This window comes from Canis lupus, chromosome 35, assembly GCF_003254725.2.
Source record: "Canis lupus dingo isolate Sandy chromosome 35, ASM325472v2, whole genome shotgun sequence".
Lineage (NCBI taxonomy): Eukaryota > Metazoa > Chordata > Mammalia > Carnivora > Canidae > Canis > Canis lupus.
In genome coordinates, this window is record NC_064277.1 from 19,345,303 (window position 1) to 19,366,111 (window position 20,809).

At 37.4% G+C, this 20,809-nt stretch overlaps 1 protein-coding gene across 7 annotated transcripts in view; it reads left to right on the forward strand.

Annotated features, from left to right (window-relative positions):
- Positions 1-20,809, forward strand: part of CDKAL1 (CDK5 regulatory subunit associated protein 1 like 1) — a 663,852-nt gene that overhangs the window by 99,625 nt on the left and 543,418 nt on the right. For all 7 annotated transcript variants that reach the window (XM_025443462.3, XM_025443470.3, XM_025443473.3 and 4 more), the window contains one exon: positions 7,175-7,259. In XM_025443462.3, the coding sequence (XP_025299247.1) occupies positions 7,175-7,259 (85 nt within the window). The remainder of the gene's footprint in view (positions 1-7,174; positions 7,260-20,809) is intronic.

The window sequence follows — 20,809 nt, forward strand, 5'->3', positions numbered from 1 at the left end:
TGTGGGGCTGGGTCCAGATCCAGGACCCTGGGATCATAACCTGAGCCAAAGGCAGATACTTCATTGACTGAGCCATCCAGGTGCCCCCTCATGGATCATTTTAATTACTATTGTAAAACAGATTGTGAAAACATGGCTATTCCATTCTGTGCATTACATAGTCACTATGGAGAACAAAGAATGGGATGCAGAAGAAGAAATCCATTGACCAGAACTTTAATTTTACTTTTTATTGGTTTTAAGAAGTTATTTTTAAACATGCACCTTAACAGCACTTTTAAATTCTCTTACAAAAGCATACTATATTCTCTGACTTCGCAGTAAGGCATCCAATGATTGTACCATAAACTCACTCCCTGGGTATGATTAAGCATAATGGACATTTAAACTGTTTGGACTTGTCTTCCAGAGTTCCATGGTAAAGAGACTCCCTCAAAATGCTTGTGGGCTTAAAATAATCAGTGTTTTTTCCCTATCTTCATTTTGTTCTTAGTGAAATTTTTTATTGTTGTTTTTGTATTAGCTCTCTTAGCTGCCTTACTTAAATCCACGAATAGGCTTCTCTCTGTGTTATGTGCATCTCTTCTAGGTGACTTTCCAATGGAACAGTTGTGTAAGATAAATGTGTTCTGGGGATCCCTGGGTGGCGCAGCGGTTTAGCGCCTGCCTTTGGCCCAGGGCGCAATCCTGGAGACCCGGGATCAAATCCCACATCGGGCTCTCAGTGCATGGAGCCTGTTTCTCCCTCTGCCTATGTCTCTGCCTCTCTCTCTCTGTGACTATCATAAATAAATAAAAATTAAAAAAAAAAAAGATAAATGTGTTCTGAGTGTGTGCATATGAACCATGGCCACCTCTTTTGTCATGTGGCCGTTATGTGCAAGCCTGAGGGTGAAGGGAAGATTGGTTGCTGTGAGAGTCAGCCTGTGCTTTGGAGCAATGATCCTCTGCTCATTATTAATTCTCTCTTGATTTGCATGTCTCCCACGGATTACAGAAGGCCAAGAGCTGACATGTTCAAGATCTTGGAAATTTTGGAAATAGCCAAACAAGTTCCTTTTGAAGCCTGATTATTAGTCGTCTTAGAAAATACCATGAGGCAACCTCAAGGCCATGTAATACTTCTTTACTTTGTTTTTAGATATTGTCTGTATTATTTTTGATCAAGAGGCAAAGAACCACTAATGAGGCATTCTAATTTCCTTAAGTTTATAGTTTCTGGAGTCAGTTTGTCTGGATTTCTAATCCTGTGCCCCCCCCCACCCCCCCGCCTTGCTGTGTGATTTTAGGCAAGTTACTTTTCCTTTCTAAGGCTTAGATTCCCTGTCTAAAATTAGAGTAAAAATGAACCTATCTCAAATTGGGAAGAGTAAGTGGGGGAAAAAATGAATATGATATGCATGTTCATTGCTGGATGCATAATATGTACTCAATTATTTTAGATTTAAAAATAATTTTTCTTGTGTACATAAAGAAATAGTTTGGAAAGTAATGCATTTTGATTAAAACAAATAATTTGTTTCTCCTTCCTCACCCTCAGAGTAGGTGGTGTGCCAATGACCATCATTTTCTTGGTTCAATGAGTATAAAAGCTCTTAGCAGTGGGGAGAGAAGTCCCTCAGAAAATGTATATCAGGTCTCTGTTTTCATGATGGATATCAGCAGGAAAATAGCTTTTTATAGTCTCACCTTAAAATGAGAGAACACTATTGATTATAAGCTCTCTGGAAAAGGAAACTTAAAAAAATTTAAAGTTTGATTTCATTTTCTTAAATGAAAAAAAGCGATACATACTTTAAGAAATTCAAGCACTACAGATGGATGTAAATGAAATATTAACATATTCCTTCTCAGGATTAAACGTTATTCAGTTATAAAAGTAATGCCCATGCAAGTTTGAAAATGGGAAACAGAAAGAATATAAAAGGGGCACATGAACAGCTTGCCCTTCATCTGACTCCCAAGGGCAAACATCTCAGTGTTATGTATATGCTTCCAGAAATTTTCTTTGCTTAGAATGGAATTTCCCTTTGTAAAAAGCATATACAAGAACTCCTATATGTACCTTGCTTTCTTTTACCTGATGATTTAATAAAGATTATTATAAATCATTTACAGATGTATCTTGTTTTTTGGACAAATCAGTGATATTTTAGCAGTAGTCTCATAATTTATTTAAACAGTTTCCATACAATGGATATGTAGGCTTTCTAGATTTTTTTGCTTTGTCAGTAATGTTCACAGAGATTTAAAAAATTGATTAGTTTCTGTATATATGTGTATGTATGTATGTGCATATAGAGGTGTATATAAATATATACGTGTGTGGTGCAAGTAGTCTACAAGCACGTGTTAGAGAAGTTCTGATGCACATTTAAATTTTTGAGAGCTATTCTCACATTGCGTTCCAAAGCTTTTCGTGAGTAGAGATTGCCATCAGCAAAGTTGCCAGTTTCTCCATTCCTTTGGTAGCACTAGATAGTGTCATACCTTTTAATATTTTCCAATTTGATATGAGAATATAAGATTTTATTTCATTTTGCATTTAAAAAATTGAGTGAGATCTATGTGTATCAGGATACATTCCTAGCAGATCAACGATCTACATGTAAAACCATGTGTGTATTAGGAGAAAACATTGTCAATCTCCCTAGTGATGGAATAGAGGAAACTTGTTAATTATGACTCAAAATCCAGAAGCAATAAGAGAAGATGTTGATGAAAAGCCCTGTTGATTCTCTTGTCCACACACCGTCGTCCTGTTAGTAAATGTAAATGTCACCACAAGCACCTGAAAGGCTCAGGCCTAAATTCTTTCCATGTGCTTGTGAACCCTGCTGATTCCTTCTTGTACTGTTCCCATTTAATCTATCTGTGAATGCTCTTGATTCTGCCTCCAGAATAGGCCCGCATTTGCTTCTCACTTTTGCCATCGCTGTAATCCCAGCACAGGTTACCATGCTCTTCACTTAACTCCTTAGACCAATGCACCAGCTTCCAATTGGTTTTCTTTCCTATTCCCCCATTGCCTTTACTTTTGCCCCATTTACAGTCTTCATGGCACTTCTAGAATGGGCTTTCCAAAGTAGAAATTAGCCGTTTGAAACCCAGTGGTGATTTCCTGTTATATTTACAATACAGCACTCTGGTTGCTGCCTGCCTCTTGGCCCTTCCTATACCAACTTTCCCTGTGTCTTGTCACACTGGTCTCTCTGATACCAGAACACGACAAGCTCTCTGTTTCATGGCCTTTTACTTGCGGGATTTTCTTCTTGAAATGCTCTTTCTTCTGGTCTTTGCATGGTCTTTTATTACTTGAGTCTTAACTCAGATTAACTCCTAAGTGAGGCCAATTATTCTTTGCCCTTTACTGTCTCTCATCACCTTGGTAGCATTGACCAGTACCTGAAATTACCTTGTTTTCATCAGGCTTCTTCCTCAAGACTTAAACTCCTTGAAGGTAGAAACTCTTCTTACAGCCATATCCCTTGTTCCTAGAATAGAGCCTGGCACGTAGTAAATCTTCATCGTGTTATGGTGGTTTACTGACTACATTTATGCTTATAAATAGCATGTTCTGACAATATTAACTGAGTTCGGAAATAACTGGATAAGAAACTCTTTTATGTTTTTTGGAAAGGACATTCTCTTTGGAGGGGTGGTTAAAAAGTTGTGTAATTTTCTAGACATTTTGGTATATTCATTGGATTCCTGTTGATTGCAGTTAGATCACCAAGCATAGTATTCCCTTTATTTTGAAAGTCTGTACATTCCAACATTGGCAACATTTCAGACAAAGTAGAATAATTTGCCTTATTTATTGCTGGAGTTCTCCTTGAGAGGGCTTTTGTTATAATATGTATAGTGAGAGTTGTCTTTACAGTGAGAGGTGGCTTTAAGGTGATTGAATAGAAGAATGTGCCAGGATACAAAGCTGGCATCTGACACAGTTCTGTCTTTATGTTTTTGTTTGTTAATTTTTTTAAGTTTAATTTTTAAAAAAGATTATTTATTTTAGAGAGAGCATGCACACATTTGTGCAGGCAGTGGGACAGAGGGAGAGGGAGAGAAGCTCAAGCACACTCCACACTCAGCATGAAGCCCATTGTGGGGCTCAGTCTCACCACCCTTAGGTCATGACCTGAGCTGAAATGAAGAGTTGGATGCTTAACTGACTGAGCCACCCAGGCGCCCCTATTTGTTTATTTTAAACAAATGCCTAGCCTTTATTTTTTAATCATTAGTTAACATCTATGACTCTTTCTTATCTGTGCAATGCATTGCTCAGAGTTTAGCTTGTCTTTTAAAAAATCAGCACTCAGTATTTGATCGGCATCTACCATGTACCAGGTGTAAGTGCTGAGCATGTAACTGTGAGCAGGGTCTCAGCCCTAAATATTTGTTAAATAAATTGGTTATTCTCTTGAAGATAATTCGTAAAGGTTAATGTTGCCTTCAGAGCTTTACCAGGATGGGAGAAGTGCCATATGCATGTGGTCCCACATAAGCTATCATCCTTCTCTCTTCCTGAACCTACTTGCACCTTGTTGAGCATTCCATGCATATAAATGTTTATTCTGTGTCCATCAATCGCTGTGTTAGGCTCTGGGCATTCAGAGGGCAGCAGATAAAAACGTTGTCTTCAGGCGCACCTGGGTGATTCAGTTGGTTGTTTGCCTTTGGCTCAGGCCATGATCTCGGGGTCCTGGGATCGAGCCCCATGTCAGGCTCCCTGCTCAGTGGGGAGTCTGCTTCTACCTCTGCCTCTCCATTCATGCTCTCTCTCTCTCTCAAATAAATAAAATCTTAAAAAATATATTATCTTCTATATTTCTTAAATAGTAATACAGACAGGCTGGAAAAATGAATTATTTTAATACAGGATGTAAAGTACTAGAATAGTCTGTTCACAGTCTACCATGGGAGTGCAGAGAAGAGGCAGCTATGACCTCAGGCTGCAGCTGAAGAATGAGTAGGAGTTAGTTGGGTAGATAGGAAACAATGATATTCTAGCCAGACAGAGTAGTGCAGGCTTTAGGAATTTCAGGGGATTTGGTATGGCTGGAGGGACAGATGAATGTAGGGAGAAGTTAATATTGAAGCTGGGGAGCTGGCTGGATCTGGAAGGGCCCTGAATACCCTGGAAGTCATCAGAAGATTGATATTAGAGGAATGTCTTCGGGTGTCATTGTGGGGAATAATTGGGAGGGAATGAGGGGCAATATGTAAGTACCCATTGTTTCTGAGTTTGAGCAGGGAAGTGACATAGCTGGATTTTTTAAGTAAAAGGTCCCTCTGACTGTTGGCAGGGAAATTAGACCATGGGGTGTGGGAGGAGGATACACATGGAAGGAATGAGATGGGTTAGGAGGGATAAATAGTAATAAGCACTTTCCCTTGCCTTTAATTGATCTGAGAGTTTTTTATTCTTGTCTCTAAAAATATTTCATCATTTTTATGCTAAAATGTTTGGTAAAAATGTTTTTATCAATTTACTAAAAGCCTTGCTGTGCTCGCCATCCCTTTGACGTCATGCTTTCCCTTGAAATTCCCTTCCCAGGTAGAGAAGGTGCACGCAGACCTCTGTTTTCCTGGTTCTTCATGTCATTGTACCTTAGCTTCTGTTACTACCTTAGTAAACATTGAGGGTGCTACTGTCTTCAATGTTGGGTTTTTTTTTTTTTTTTCATTGTGATAGTCCTGTTTCAGTGTGTACGTGCCATTAGGCAACAAGGTATTGGAATAACCAGTAAACACTTAAGGCATTTACAGAGTCCTTTCATAGGTTTGATGGGTTTGAGTTATTGATTGCATTGCCAGTGAGTTTGTCACAGTATGGTGGTAGCATCCCGTCCCTTACCTGCGGTTTCAGTTACCCGTGGTCAATCACAGTCCAGAAGCAGATGATCCTCCCTGTGACATATTGTTAGAAGGTCAAGTAGTAGGCTAATGCTGCATCCCAGTGCCTGTGTGTTCACCTCACTTCATCTCATCACATAGACATGCTATCATCTCATCATGTAGGCATTTATCATCTCATGTCATCATAAGGAGAGGAGTGAGCATAATATAATAAGATATTTTTACAGAGAGAGAGAGACCCGCTCACATAACTTTTATTACAATATATGGTTATAATTGTTTTATTTTATTATTAGTTTTTGTTGTTCTCTTTTTTTAAAAAAAAATATTTATTCATGAAAGACACACAGAGAGAGAGGCAGAGACACAGGCAGAGGGAGAAACAGACTCCATGCAGGGAGCCCAACGTGGGACTCTATCCCCAAACCCCAGGATCACGCCCCAGGCTGAAAGCAGGCACTAAATCACTAAGTCACCCAGGGATCCCAGTTTTTGTTATTCTCTTACTGTGCCTAATGTATAAATGAAACTTTATCACAGATATATAGGTGTAGAAAAAACTATAGTGTATATAGGGTTCAGTATTTTTTTAAAAAACATTTATTTATTCATGAGAGACAGAGAGAGGCAGAGACATAGACAGATAGAGAAGCAGGCTTCCTGTGGGGAGCCCAATGTGGGACTTTATCCCAGACCCTGGGATCATGCCCTGAGCCAAAGGTATATGCTCAACCACTAAGCCACCCAGTAATCCCCTGGGGGTCTTGGAATGTGTCCCTGCAGATAAGATGGGGGGACCACATACATAATAATATTTGATCAAACCGGTGAGAGGAATGAAAGGCTCATTTTGAGGTAAATCATTAACTTTTTCAAAGGCAAATTCTATTTTTAAAAACTTCTTAAGCTGCAGAATATTCAGTATATGATAACATCTGTGCCTAAAACATATTGATATAGTCCTAAAAGGGACAGCTAATTTGCATATTCAGAAGTAAGATTAGGCCAGTTCCACTTTAGTTTTTGGAAGTTTTAAAATACTCTCAAGTATGGAAAAGAAAGGAAGAAAATGCTTATTTGTTAAAAAATATTTTAAGTGAAAAGCTACAGTACAGGTTACAAATTTTTATATTTGTTTCTCACAACTATTTGCATATGTTGTACAGCATTTAGCTAGTGTAATGCAGTTGCGTGCTTACTTGACTGTCCACCTCTTCTGTGTATCTCAGTGCTGTTGGAGGAAGATCTTGGAGACTTTTGAATGATTAAATGTGATACTGAAATTTCTTTCTTATAATTTGTTTCTTTATAGAAAATGCATCAGAGGCAGATTTATGGCTCCTGAATAGTTGTACTGTAAAAAATCCAGCTGAAGACCACTTTAGAAACTCAATTAAGTAAGTGGAAGTTGTTTTTTTTTTTTTTTTTTTTTTTTTTTAAATAAGTGAAGTTAAGTTCAGGAAATCCACTTTAAAAAAATTTCCTAATATAAATATTTAGTATGTATCAAAAAGAGTATGAATTGGACTTGGTAAGATTCTACTGTTTTGACGTGATTTGATAAAGAATGAAACTTTATTGTGGACTTTTCTGATAGGTGACTTGAATATTGGTGACGTTAGCTAATTAAAGGTGATTTGAGTATTTGTTGAGTATCCACGATGTCATTTTGTCAGGGAATCCAGTCCACACTTTGGGCTGACTTGAAACAGTCCTTCCCTCTTTTCTCTTCCTGCCCATTAGCACTAGGCTAGATGCTAATAATACCCACTCTCAGGGAAATCACAGTTCACTGCAGGAGAATGTCATGTAAGTCCTTGCTTCTTACTGTTCTCCCAGGTTCAAGGAGAAGAAGGATCCTTTTTCGCATGTACTCTAAATCACCTTCTCAGAAACCTCGCTTTATAAGTTATGTCCTCATTTTTCTGTGTTTTCAACCTCAGCTAACCCCACTGATGCCTTTTCCTGCTTAGTGAAACCTGCTCCAGGACCCTCTTTTAGCTGTTGTCCTTCTTGCCTTTCCAGCCAGACTCCTCCTTGCTCCACACTCAAGCTCAGCCTGTGGGTTTTATTGTGAAATACATCAAATGAAGTATATCAGAATTTTATGAAACCTGTACAGTTTATATAGTAATAAACTTAACACCAGTATATCCACCCAGCGTAAGAAATGTAACATTGCCAAGACTTTAGAAACCACCGTGTGTCTCTGAAACACCTCCACGAAGTCATCTTTACCTTGATTTTTGTGAGTCATTGTCTAACTTTTATTAATAAGTTTATCATTTATGAAGAGTATCTCTAAAAAATGCATGCTTTAGTTTTGTCCTGATTTGGACTTTATTTATTGGACTTCATGCTGTGCGTGTTCTGAGATTTACTTTTTTTCTTCAGCATTAGAATTTTAGTTTTATCCATTTGATGGACATGATATAACTGGCTATTCTTACATTTCACTGAATCAGTTTGTCATCTTATTACTGATAGAGTTTTCCCAGAGTTTTGCTTTTGTGAACACTGCTGCTGTGAATATTTTGAATGCCTTCTCTGGTGTCCATGTGCAAGAGTTATTTTAGGATATGTGCCTCAGAGTTGAATTACTGGATAACAGGTATGTGTGTGTTCAGACTTTAGAAATGTCAAACTCTTTTTCCTGAATGGATGAACTAGTGTTTACTCCCAGAAGTAATGGAAGTGTGTAGCTGTTCTGCATTCTTGCCAGTTCTTCATGTAGTCAGACTTCTAAATTTTTGCCAGTCTTGTAGTAGAGTTGATATTCCATGGTGGTTTTCATTTGCATTTCCATGATTCCTAATGATGCTGAACATCTTTTTATATGTTTAGTGGGCATTTGGACTTCTCTTTTTTGTGAAATGGTGTTTTAAATATTTTTCCTGCTGTCTTTTTACTATTTATATCCTTTATTTGTCTTTATTTGTATATTTTATTATATGGGTCTTTCATATTATATGTATGCTATTTACTAATCTTTCCATGTTATACATGGTGCAAGCGTCAATTATGGCTTATCTTTTCACTTTCTTTAATGGTATCTTATGATGAAGAGAAATTTTCGCTTAAATTTTTTTTTCTTTTGGGCCTGTGCTTTTATATTTAAGAAGTCTTTCTTCCTTGAAGTTAAGATATTCTCCAGTATTGTCTTCTAAGTGTCTCATGGTTTTTACTTCTTACATTAAGTTTATAATACAGGTACAGTTAATTTTTGTTTGATACCAGGAAGGAGGTCCAATTTTATTTCATTTTTTTTCCATTTAGACACTATCATTTATTGTTTTTAAAAAATCCATTCTTCTTTTGTCTGTGTATTACCCAGTCTGTCATGTTGAGTGTCTATAAATGTTTGGTTCTGTCCCTGGGCTCCCTGTATGGTTCCATTGACCTCTTTCCTTATTCTGGCACAATTCTACACAGTGAGTGATTAATATAGATTCATATTAAGTTGAGATATTTGTTAGATATCAAGAGTGTCTTGGCTTTTCTTGGCCCTTTGTCTTTCCATATAAATTTAATATCAGTTTCCGAGTTCAACAAGGAAAATACTGTTGTGATTCTGATTGTGATGACATTGAATCTCTTGATGACTTTGAGGAGAGAATTGGCATCTCTCTTCATTTTGAGTTTTCCAGTCCATAAATTAAGATATTTAGGTCTTCTTTGACTCTCTAGGAATGTATAATTTCTTCATATAGCATCTGTACATTTCAGCTCTTTTCCCTTAACAATGTAGGGACAACCACATTGTTCCAGTACTATATATTATTATTTAAAAAAAAATCTGTCCTCCTTTTACCCGTGTAGAATTTTTTTTTTTCATTGTTATACTTCTGTACAAGGTAATTTAAAAGAAATACCCATTTTCTAGCCATGTTTGCTCCCTTGGTCTCTCAGGATTAATTCCTGCAACAGTACGAAGGGTGGCTGGGCACAAGAAAGAGTATATAGCTCAGGGGCCCATACCAGGAGAGAGTTATAGTAGTTCAGAAGCTGGTGGCCTCATCTCACATGGAGGCACTCAAATTTGGAAGGAAGGAATCGACTTAAGAAGGAAGAGTTCTTTATACTTTCAAAATTGTTGAGTATGACTTTGAGACCCATGGGTAGAATGTAGTAGGGCATGACCGACAGGGAGTTCAGTTAGAGGGAAGAAGTGTTTTGATTTTGTGCTGGCCATTATTTGAAATCGAGGCTAAATACTCTAATGATGATCGTGTTTGATCCTCATCTAGTGCCTTCCATGTGTTAGGCACTGTTCAAAATGCTTTACTTCAGTTGGATCTCCCCTTGCTGAACTCTTGCAGTCTCACTGAATCGTAGGTTATAGTTTTATTCTGCTTTACAGATGAAGCGGCATCTGTTTTTCAGAGGAAGTTCTCTAAGGCTGTTCAATTAAAAAGTGGTAGAGTTGGGATTTTAACCTAGGCAGTCTGACCAGAGTCACTGTGTTTAATGATTTTATTACTGTGCTTCCTAAGTAAAGCTGTCAGGTAAGTAGTTATCAGAGACCAACACTAAAAGATAGAGATTTTATGTTTTTTGCATAGAAGTGATGGTTGCATGTGATGGCATCCTCAACTCAGAAACCACAGAAGGAGCAGAGAAGAGTTCTTACTTGTACCATGGTGGGAAGCAGAAGAGGGTGGCAGTGATGTGGGGTGGCACAGGGGAGTTGAGTTGTGGTGAGGAGGAGGAGTTGTTGTTGTTGTTGTTGTTGTTGTTACAGAAGCTGCTCATTTTCAAAGAATGCCTTCCATTTTATGAGAAGTCTCTCATGTCCCCAGGGTATCTACTCTTTCCCTCTAGGAAAGGTAGATAAGATGTAAAGATATTTTCATGTTGCTGATACCCTCTTAGTACAGAGTCCAGAGAATTTAGTTTCTGTGATTCTCAATTTTGTAGTATAACTAATGGCTGTGCTGCTAGACTGTTTCTGAAAGTTTATTTAAAAACTCAGATATAATTTATGTCATTGGGTTTTGTTATCTACATAAACCATGAGTGAATGTGGTTCTCAGTAATGATATGGTGTTTGAATGATTAAATGCAGTAATCCCATAAGAAAATTGTCATTTGAATATTGTAAAGTTGGTGGTAGCAAGCATAGTTTCCTTTAATGCACTCTTATGCTTGATTGAAAGGAAATGTAAAAACAGTATTACAGGTGATTAAATTTTTTTAAAAAATGATTTTGAAGGCTTTTGATAGTCAGAATTAGTTCTTGTTTAACAGAACACCTATGCTAGCATTTGATTTATTTCCAGAATAAATATAATCTGGTAAAAGACACAAATAACAATTAACACTGAGAAGATGTCAAATTCAAGCGACCTGTATACATCTGGATGCCTTCTCCCTTGTCATCACCATCCCTTCATGAAGAAAAATGAAGATGGAGAGTTCATAAACTCTAGTTTACCTTAAGTCATGCAACATCCTTTCCCTTCAGTCTCCTCTCTCACTTTTTTTTTTTTTAAATGATCGTGGGACAGCATTTACATTGAGGGAGAGTCTGATGGACTGTTTCCCTTCTCCTTTTTCTGCTTCGCTTAATCCCTTATGTTCAAATTCAGAGATTCACAAAGATGAGCTGAGGTCTATTTTTTTTTAACTTAGATCTCGTACAAATAATGATGGCTTAACTTGCCACTTATTTCTGAGTGTCATCATTTCTAATCTCCTCCTTTTGTGCCCTTTCCAGTGTATTTCTGGTATTTAATAATTGTTTGTCTTTAATTACTTATCACCTCATTTTTATCTCTCAAGCCACCACGCACTTAGTCATCTCATTTTAACAGGAGTGAAGAAAGATAACTCTAAGGGATTTACTGTCTTTTATTTGATTAATACCATTAATATTAAGGTTCATGAATCATTGATCTCATTGATTGAGATCCATGAATTGTGAAATCCTGACAAGACAGACATGGACTGATAACTCCCTCCCCCCTCCCCACCCCGTGGTGGTGGTGGTGAAACTTTACACCATATACAGTATTGTAGGGAGTGTTATTTAATGTTGGTCAGAGAGAATATTGGTTTAAAATTATTTGAAAGTCTTCATTTTATAAACTAGTGCTGATGAGAAAATGTTTAACCTTTAAGTAATTCCCTAATCTGGGCAAGGTAATGTACCTGATATGAAAATGGCCATCTGTATTAATCTGTAGGCTGTACTGCTACATACTTTTTTTTTTTTTTTGCTACATACTTTATATTGGCTCTCTTCTAGTTGATTTAATTATGAGGGGGTATTACAGTGTTTGTATTACTAGTATTCAGATTGATAAAAGAGTAGGAGTTTTAAGTAGCAAAAATGGAGTTGAGTGATTTTGGGGGGGGAGGGGCTGCCTTTTGAACTTTGAAATCTCAAATGCTGTTGCCTTTGCTAATTTTGAAAAAAATCGCTAATGAGCCCCATATTTTGTGATGGCAGCCTATTGAATGTATACTCTTTCTTCTTGAGCATTTGCTAGTTACCCTGTCCTTGTTTTATTCATTACACCAATTTGATTTAGACAATATGGCCTTTAACTTGAGGGGCTCTTGAATAAATGAAAAAGATCAAAAGTTTCAAAAAATAAAATTTGCTCTTAATGAGAGTATCAAATAAGAGAACTCCTTTGGTTAATGCTTTATAGAAATGTGGGATCTTTTCTGTGCCACCTAAAGGAGGTCATTCAGAGGCTGGTGAAAATAAACACATCTTGTGTGTTCTATATAAATGACAGAAAGAATAGCCAGCTTGCTTTGATCATGGACTGTCAACCTCTGTTTGACCTTGTGCATTATTAACCCAAACGGGCAGTGCGGTGTAGCCATACCGATAGTGGATAGACAAGAGTCACTAGTTCTTTGAACCACCTTTCCTCTAGAAACAAATGGTCATGTTGAAGGGATGGTTTAGACATCTGAGTGGAATTACTTGAAAGAACAATTAGAATATAAGGAGGAGTGAACAGAGAAGAAAGGTTTGTGTTGAGACAGAGACTGTTTGCTTTATATAACATCTTTTGTCTGTAGGAGAGCTCCTTATATACATTCTGTTGATAGAACATAGAAGTTATTGGTCATTCTTACTATGAAATTATGTTTTTGCTTTATGTAGATTTAACTTGGGGTCTTCATTGTGAATAAAGATTGGGGAGGTAGCACAGTATTGTTTCAACTTGAATATGTGAAATGTTTTCAAAAAAGCTAACATTAAGACCAGAGAAGTGCTTGGCCTTTTGGTTAGTAATTATCCAGCTTATAAGGAAACAAAAACCTCTGCTGATTCTGTTATTAACCTGGATTCACTAGTAATCAGGTGATCATTTTCCTTTTCAAATAAAAATAATTGGCACTGGAAGAGAAAAATAAGAGTAAGCTTTAGTTTTGGCCTTTTGCAGAATACTGGACAGATAACACAAGCTGTTCTGCTAAACTTAGCTTTTAATACTGTACGTTGTTGATTTTTTTTTTAAGCTTAGATGTTTTGATTTTGGGTATTCTAGTTGTATGAGATGGCTTTGGTTCATTGTCAGTTTTAGGTCCTTGTGTAAACTGTCCGGGGCAGCCATCTGAGTCCCCTCACAGCCTCCTTGCTTCAGTTTTCTCTGCTAACCAGAAAGCTTCCCTCCATAGGGAATGCTAATTTAGAATATTGCATTCAGAATATGCAGTTGGGCTGCGTATGTGTCTTACACCAGGTGTGGGTCTCAGAACAGCGCTGTGCTGAACGACTTTGTTTCCTCCTACTGTTATTTTTTTCATCTCCTTCACTTGTTTAGATACTGGGTGCTGATGAGTCACACATCTCTATTTCTGACCCCTATCTTCCCATCCAGGATCCAGACCCCTGTATCCTACTGCTTCCTGGACTTCTGTATTTAGATGACTCAGGGGCACCCCCGGTCATTGGGAACCCCTGTGTTAGGCACCTCACCCTTTACCCAGCCATCACGTCCTCTCGCCTGTTGCCTTGGCTGTTTGCTTGCACTGCCGTCTTCCAGATAGTCTCTGAGTTTTCTTTGATTACTTTGAAAATATCTTTTCCTTCCTTCCTCTCTTTGACCCCTCTTCACCCTCTTTTCTTTTGCTCGTTGTTATTAGTTCTTTATGTCTTAGGTGGTAATAAATATTCCTCTTGGAACTTGCAGTGAAGTGCTGTGTTCTCATTTTTCCTTGGGCTGCCATGAACTAAACACGTCTTTTTTTTTTTTTTTTTTAAAGATTTTATTTATTTATTCATGAGAGACACAGAGAGGGAGAGAGGCAGAGACACAGGCAGAGGGAGAAGCAGGCTCCATTCAGGAAGCCCAATGTGGGAGTTGATCCTGGAACTTCAGGATCACACCCTGGGCCGAAGGTGGCGCTAAACCGCTGAGCTACCCGGGCTGCCCTAGACACATGTCTTTTGAGTATAATCCTTTCCCTCCATTCTGGTCCTTAATGCTGCAGGTATGATACCCATTGTCTCTTCTTAATTTTGCGGTAGAACTTGAGCTTGCTCTCAGCTTCTTTTCTGTGCCCCTCCACGCTTTGCTCTCCTTCACACCCTGCCATGGTTCCTTCCCAGGCGCAGAATGAAGATAAGATTTCTCAGCATAACAAGGTCTTCTTTAAAAATTTCTTTCTTGCCTCCCTCTCTAACTTTTCTTGCCACTCTTTCATGGAATTCTTCTTCTCTTTGCATTATATGATTTTGTGTTTTATATACCCTTCCTTTCCCCTGGAATATGCTCCCCTTTCTCCTAAATTTGTGCATGTGTGCAAGTGTGGCACTTATACCCACACAGGGATAAGTCTGTAAGGTCATCTCCCTTCTAATTCCCACCGCTTACCTCCAAGGTCTGCGGAGTTAATCACTCTCTATTCTCTGCTACTGCTTAATCCCATACAAACATCTATTGTTGAATATTACATTTTATTGTTTGTTTACATATTTGGCATTCTACTAGATTGCGAGCCTTGAGGTCAGGTTACTGACCTCAGGAAAATTCTTCTCTGTGCAGTTTGTGACCCTCTGACTCTACTGTGTAATAATGATCTTCTTTTTCTTGGGAAACAGAAACCATTAATAGACTGCTTGTCAACTCTTCCGAGAATGGTCCCTGAAGGCCCCTGTGAATCCCCCGACAGAGATAGCCTGTATATTTGCAGAGAGGAGAGACAATATTCTAATTTTCAGATGTCATGTTAAGGGACCCTCTTTTTAAGAAGTCATGCTGTTTCCTTTTTATGTTTTACCTGTAAACTAGGAAGAAACCTGGCTCATGTCCTAAATGAGGTAAGAAGCTTGTATTTGTCATTGGTACTCTGCATTTTCTTTCTAGAGGGAAGATGTAAAGGGGGTAAGAAATGTTTTTTTTTGTTTGTTTGTTTTGTTTTTTGAGTTTTTTTTTTTTTTTGAGTTTTTATTTAAAGTCCAATTAGTTAACATATAATGTAATATTAGTGTCAGGAGTAGAATTCACTGATTCATTACTTACATGCAGCAACCAGTGCTCATCACCATCCTTAATCCCCATCATGCATTTAACCCATTCCTCCCACCTCCCCCCAGCAACCCTCAGTTTGTTCTCTGTAGTTAAGAGACTGTTTTATGGTTTGCCTTTCTCTCTGTGCCCCCCTCCCACCAAGTTCATTTGTCTTGTTTCTTAAATTCCATATATGAGTGGAATCATATGGTATTTGTCTTTCTCCAACTGACTTATTTCGCTTAGTGTAATGCACTCTAGCTCTATCCACATCATTGCAAATGGCCAGATTTCATCCTCTTTTGATGACTAATATTCCATTGTATGTATGGTGTGTGTGTGTGCGTGCACGTGTGTATGTGTACATATATATATGTACATATGATATATATATGTACATATGATATATATATATCACATCTTCTTTATTCATCAGTTGATGGACATTTGGTCTCTTTCCATAATTTGGCTGTTGATAATGCTGCTGTAAACATCAGGGTGCATGTATCCCTTCGAATCAGTAGTTTTCTATCCTTTTTGTAAATACTTAGTTGTGCAATTGCAGGATTGTAGGGTAGGAATCCTTGTCCCTTCCTGGTCACTTGGTCAGGCTGGCAGAAGTCCAGCTGTGAATGGCAAGACCTTGTTCTCCCTGCCAAACTAAGCAAGCTGGGCCAGCTTTAGGACCTTGACCCTTGACACAATTGAAGCATCTCATCTTGCGTCAGAGGATAGAAAAGAAAGGTGTAGATAAAAACCTGGTAGTGTTTGGCTTTGTGTTTGATACACAATTATAATTACTCAGCACATGTTTGTACAGTTAGGTTGAACTGATCCTCCTTTTTTGGGGAAGTGAGTTTAGCATTGTTCTATCTGTACATAAGCATGTCATCATTAATGTATTATTCTATGTTAAGTGTATAAATTATATACTGTAGCTATATTAATATCATAGCATTTATTTTACATTTGGGTGTTATATTGTTTAGTTTCAAAAAACATCAGGTAAACCATCAAATTTAAAAAAATCAACATGGCTGTTGCAGGGTAGGAAGCAGAAGCGCTGGTAAGGTTACCTTGAGAAAGGATAATTGTGAAGAAGCCAAATAGATCTATGCAGACAGTGATACTGTTGAAGACCATATTTCTCTGGAGTTGTTTACAAGTTAGGTCTTACCATCATACCATGTGTGAGTTCATATTATTCAAGTCTTAAGGCATGGTTCTTTTTAGTCTGTTTTCTGTTGTTGCAAGGACTTTGTAATTTTTTTCCCCCATCAGCTAGTCTGAGGTTTTGGAGGAACACGCTTTCTGGAAACATGAATGAAGAACTCTCTGTTGATTCCTAAAGTGAAGGATGAGAGTTATAAAGTTCAGAGCAGATTTTGACCAGTTCCTTGTTACAGGCTTTAGGTAGCTTGCCTCCTAACTGAGGGAGAACATGGAGATGAGTGGTAGTATCGGGAGATTATTATGTGGTGCATCCCATTGAGAAACTTGATGGGAAATAAAGGAGAAAATGTATTTTGGGGTTGAACTTCTGATGGATTTAAACAAAGTGAGGGAATAGTTAAATTAACAGTTGAAGGATTAGTAACTTATTTTTCAAATCAGGAACAGAAAAAGTTCAGATGTGGTAAAGTCATCTTAAAATGCAAAACTGAGTTTTGCAGTTATCTAAAATCTTTTTGGTGAGCAGTATTTTGCATATTTCATGATTACTGTTACATCAACAGTTGCTTTGTTTTGCAATTTTAAGCAAGAGAGTAAGTGAAAGAGGTCAGTGTATTATGTACTGGCAACAGCTGGCTGATAGTGTTGAATACTTACGTAATTAAATATATGTGTTGGCTGTTGTCCTAACGACTCTGTAGGTGGAGGCCCCAGAAAGCATGCAGAAACTTGCTTTAGCAGGATTAAAGAAGAAATGAACATGATCTGAGCCTGTGCTTTCAGCCAAAAGTGATTTCCTATTGTTTTGGTTTCAAAGACATTCTACTTATTCTTGATGTGTATGTTTATACAACAGAGAAAAAGACTCTTGTGTTTTTTTTCTCCCCTTATTGTATGCTCTAAGTGCAAGAAACATAATCTTTTTAATTTTTAGTCACTCAGGGGCATTGTTTAATAACTGATAATAAATGAATTAAAAAAACCTACTGACCTTTAAACCTACAGACAGTGATAACCAAGATATTATTATATGTTTACTGTTTCTGTTCCTTGCTGATGATGCACTTAGGTTTAGGTGTTCTCTGGGCCAATTTAAAGGGTTTCTTGGATTTTGGACCACATTAAGGCATGGTTGTCTGTGATCATGGAAAATTGGATAGTGTGGCTGTGAAAGATAAACAGAATCCACAGGTAAAATGCAACTGTACTGTTGGCTAATAGCCTTATCTGTGGAGGCAAATCCTATTCAAAGTACCCTATGTTTATTTCTATGACTGTTTTTATAGCTCAAGGGCTGAGGTCAGTCCTTAAGGCTTTGCTGACTAGATAGCACCTTTGTGGGTGTTAGAAAAAGATGGCAGTGCTTGTAGACACAATCCGGCATGGCTATGTGTGGCTGCCCCACATAAATAACCCTGTATTTAGCCATCTCTTTATGCCATTTCAAAGTTCCTGAGTGGCAGTGACTATGTCTTTTATCTGTATCCTGGCACCTAAGTAACAGCGGTTGACCATGATGGTTGAACTCGTGAATGAGCCAAGTATATGTTTGCTTTCTCTGTATGTTTATTCTTCTGCCCCTACCATCACCTGCCTCTGTCAGAACAAGTGTCTTCCTCTATAGTTTTTCATAGAAATTTTTCTGTTTCCCTGCTTTCTATTAGATTGCATCATTTAGAAATTAGGTTAGGCTGCATGTCCTAGAAAGCTCAAAAAGTAGAGGCTTAAATAAGGTGGGGGATTTATTTTTCTTATATGACCCAAATTTATAGTTAGGAAGTTGCTGGCTTTGGTTTACCAGTTCAGGGATGTGCATGCTAAGTCTTTGCCATGTTATTGATCTTTCTGTTATGGTGTAAAGTGAATGTTACCCTCTAGCCATTGTGTATATTTTCTAAAAAGGAGGAAGTACCAGATGGGACAGTGCCCCTTGACTTTGTCTCTCCTTTAAAGGGGCTCTATAGGAAGTCCCACTCAAAACTGTATGCCTATATCCCAGTGGCTGTGGAACCATATCATATGACTATTCTATAAGGGAAGTTAGGAGATGTATTTTTGTTTCAGATTAGTCACATTGTTGCTTCTAACAGAATTGAGGTTCTTTTGGTAAGGAAGAAAGGGAGAACTTTATCTGGGGCTAACTTGATGTCTTTGCTATAGATTGTAAACTTTGGGGACAAAATACATATTTCGTTTCTTATTTGTCATGATCCATGTATTGGATTAGGTTCTCAATATACTTTTAGACAAATGATGCTTCTTTCTCCTGTTTTCTTTTTTAAGAACATTTAAGAAATAACATAGGCGCCACTTGAGAACTTTTTCTCTTTGGTTACCTTGATCTGACTCTGATGAAGTAATAACAAAATATACAGGAAGAGCTTATGGCTTAGATATTTCACACAGTAATACTACTATTACTAACAATGATGGTAATATTAAGGAGTTGGGATTTTCAAATACTTTCTGCTCTTTAGACCTGCAGTTAGCATTATTTGAAATGGAACCTATAAGGAAGGTGTTTCGTCTTTGCTATGATTCAGTTTTGTGATACAATAATTTATGAACCTGGCTTAGAAACTACAAATTTTTAAAGAATTTAGATAGAAAACAAAAATAAAGTTTAAAATTGAATAGCGTAGAATTCAATGTCCAGTTGGAAGACAGGTTGAGACTTAAATTCATTCTGTAATTAAATGTTAGAAAGCAGTATTTTATATAATTCTGAAAAGTTTGTTTCAGCTGAGAACAATGCTGCTTTTCACTAAAATAGAAATTTAGTATTGTACATCTAATGTGAAAAAAATGGAGAATTAGAAGTAACCATTAAAAATCTAACCAATGGGAAGAGTCCTATAAAACCTGCTGTAGATTTTTTGTAGGTTGGTGCCAGTGGATATTATTAGAGGAAAGTTAAGGTTAAGGTTAAGTTAAGATCAAATTCACACCCTGAAATGCACCCGGAACATTCAGCAACAGTGTCTTTTTGTGTCCCTGCAGAGATACACTGTTAAACCATTGTTATGAACCACCCAGACAAATTTATGTTCTAATGACCCATTCTTCAGTGTTTTTCTTCTTTTGTTGAATATGTGTGTAAACGCTTGTCTGCTTTCTCAGTGTAGATGCATCGAGAAAGAAAACTGGGAGAATCACATGATAGAAACTGTTCTGGGAAAGTACAAATTAATGTGTATGTCAAGGATCTCTTTCACAGCATGTTCTAGAATCCACAGCTCATTCTTTGTGCCAGGCAGTGACATGTTTTCTAGCTCATAAATTTCTTTTCTTTTATAAGGGGTCGGATAAGAAAAGTTTATGTCAAAACTAAAAAGTTTAATTTGATGTTTTCCTTAAACACATGTCAATATTTTATGATAGTTATGGAAGAGAAAGACATTTTAATTTGAATGAGAAAATGTTGGCATATTTTATAGTTTTTTTGGTTATCCATGGTTGAAGCATAGATTAATTTATTGTTTTGATGTTCTTACCATTTTAATAATTAACAAAGATTTTGGTATACTTGATAAAGTAAACTTTAAAATGGTATTAATTAAAAAAATTAAAATTAAAATTAAAATTAAAAATTAAAATAGGGCGGCCCGGGTGGCTCAGCGGTTTAGCTCCACCTTCAGCCCAGGGCGTGATCCTGGTGACCTGGGATTGAGTCCCACGTCCAGCTCCCTGCGTGGAGCCTGCTTCTCCCTCTGCCTGTGTCTCTGCCTCTCTCTCCTCTGTGTTTCTGATGAATAAATAAATAAAATCTTAAAAAAAATAATTAAAATAGACCTGATGGGTATTCATTGAGCAAAACTTGGGCACATGGCATTTTGAGTGTATATTTCTTTTCCCCTCATTATCCTTCCTACTGCCCACTTGATTTCAGGTAAGTGGTTGAGCGTTAGAACTGGATGTCTGAGGAGAATGCTGACGTGGGTGAGACAGTGGGTCTTGGGAAGAAACTTCATTGTGTAGGGGCATTAGAAGAGGAGCCCTTTCTGTATTCCTAGTGGAAGAGAGTAAGGTCAAAGACCAGGAATGAGGGAAATATTTCCTCTCCTAAAACCCAATGGCAGTATTTCTGAACCTGTCAGGCAGGCTTTCTTTTTCTTTCTTTCTTTCTTTCTTTCTTTCTTTTTTTTTTTAGATAACAGCTTTTGGTAAAGTTCTCAGTGCAGTGAAGTGTGATTCCCCCACCGCCCATTTTCATATAATTTGGGTTCCCTAAACTGTTTAAGAAAATGCCTTGTGTTTATATATGAAATATAGTTAGATTCTAGATATTGCAAATGTAT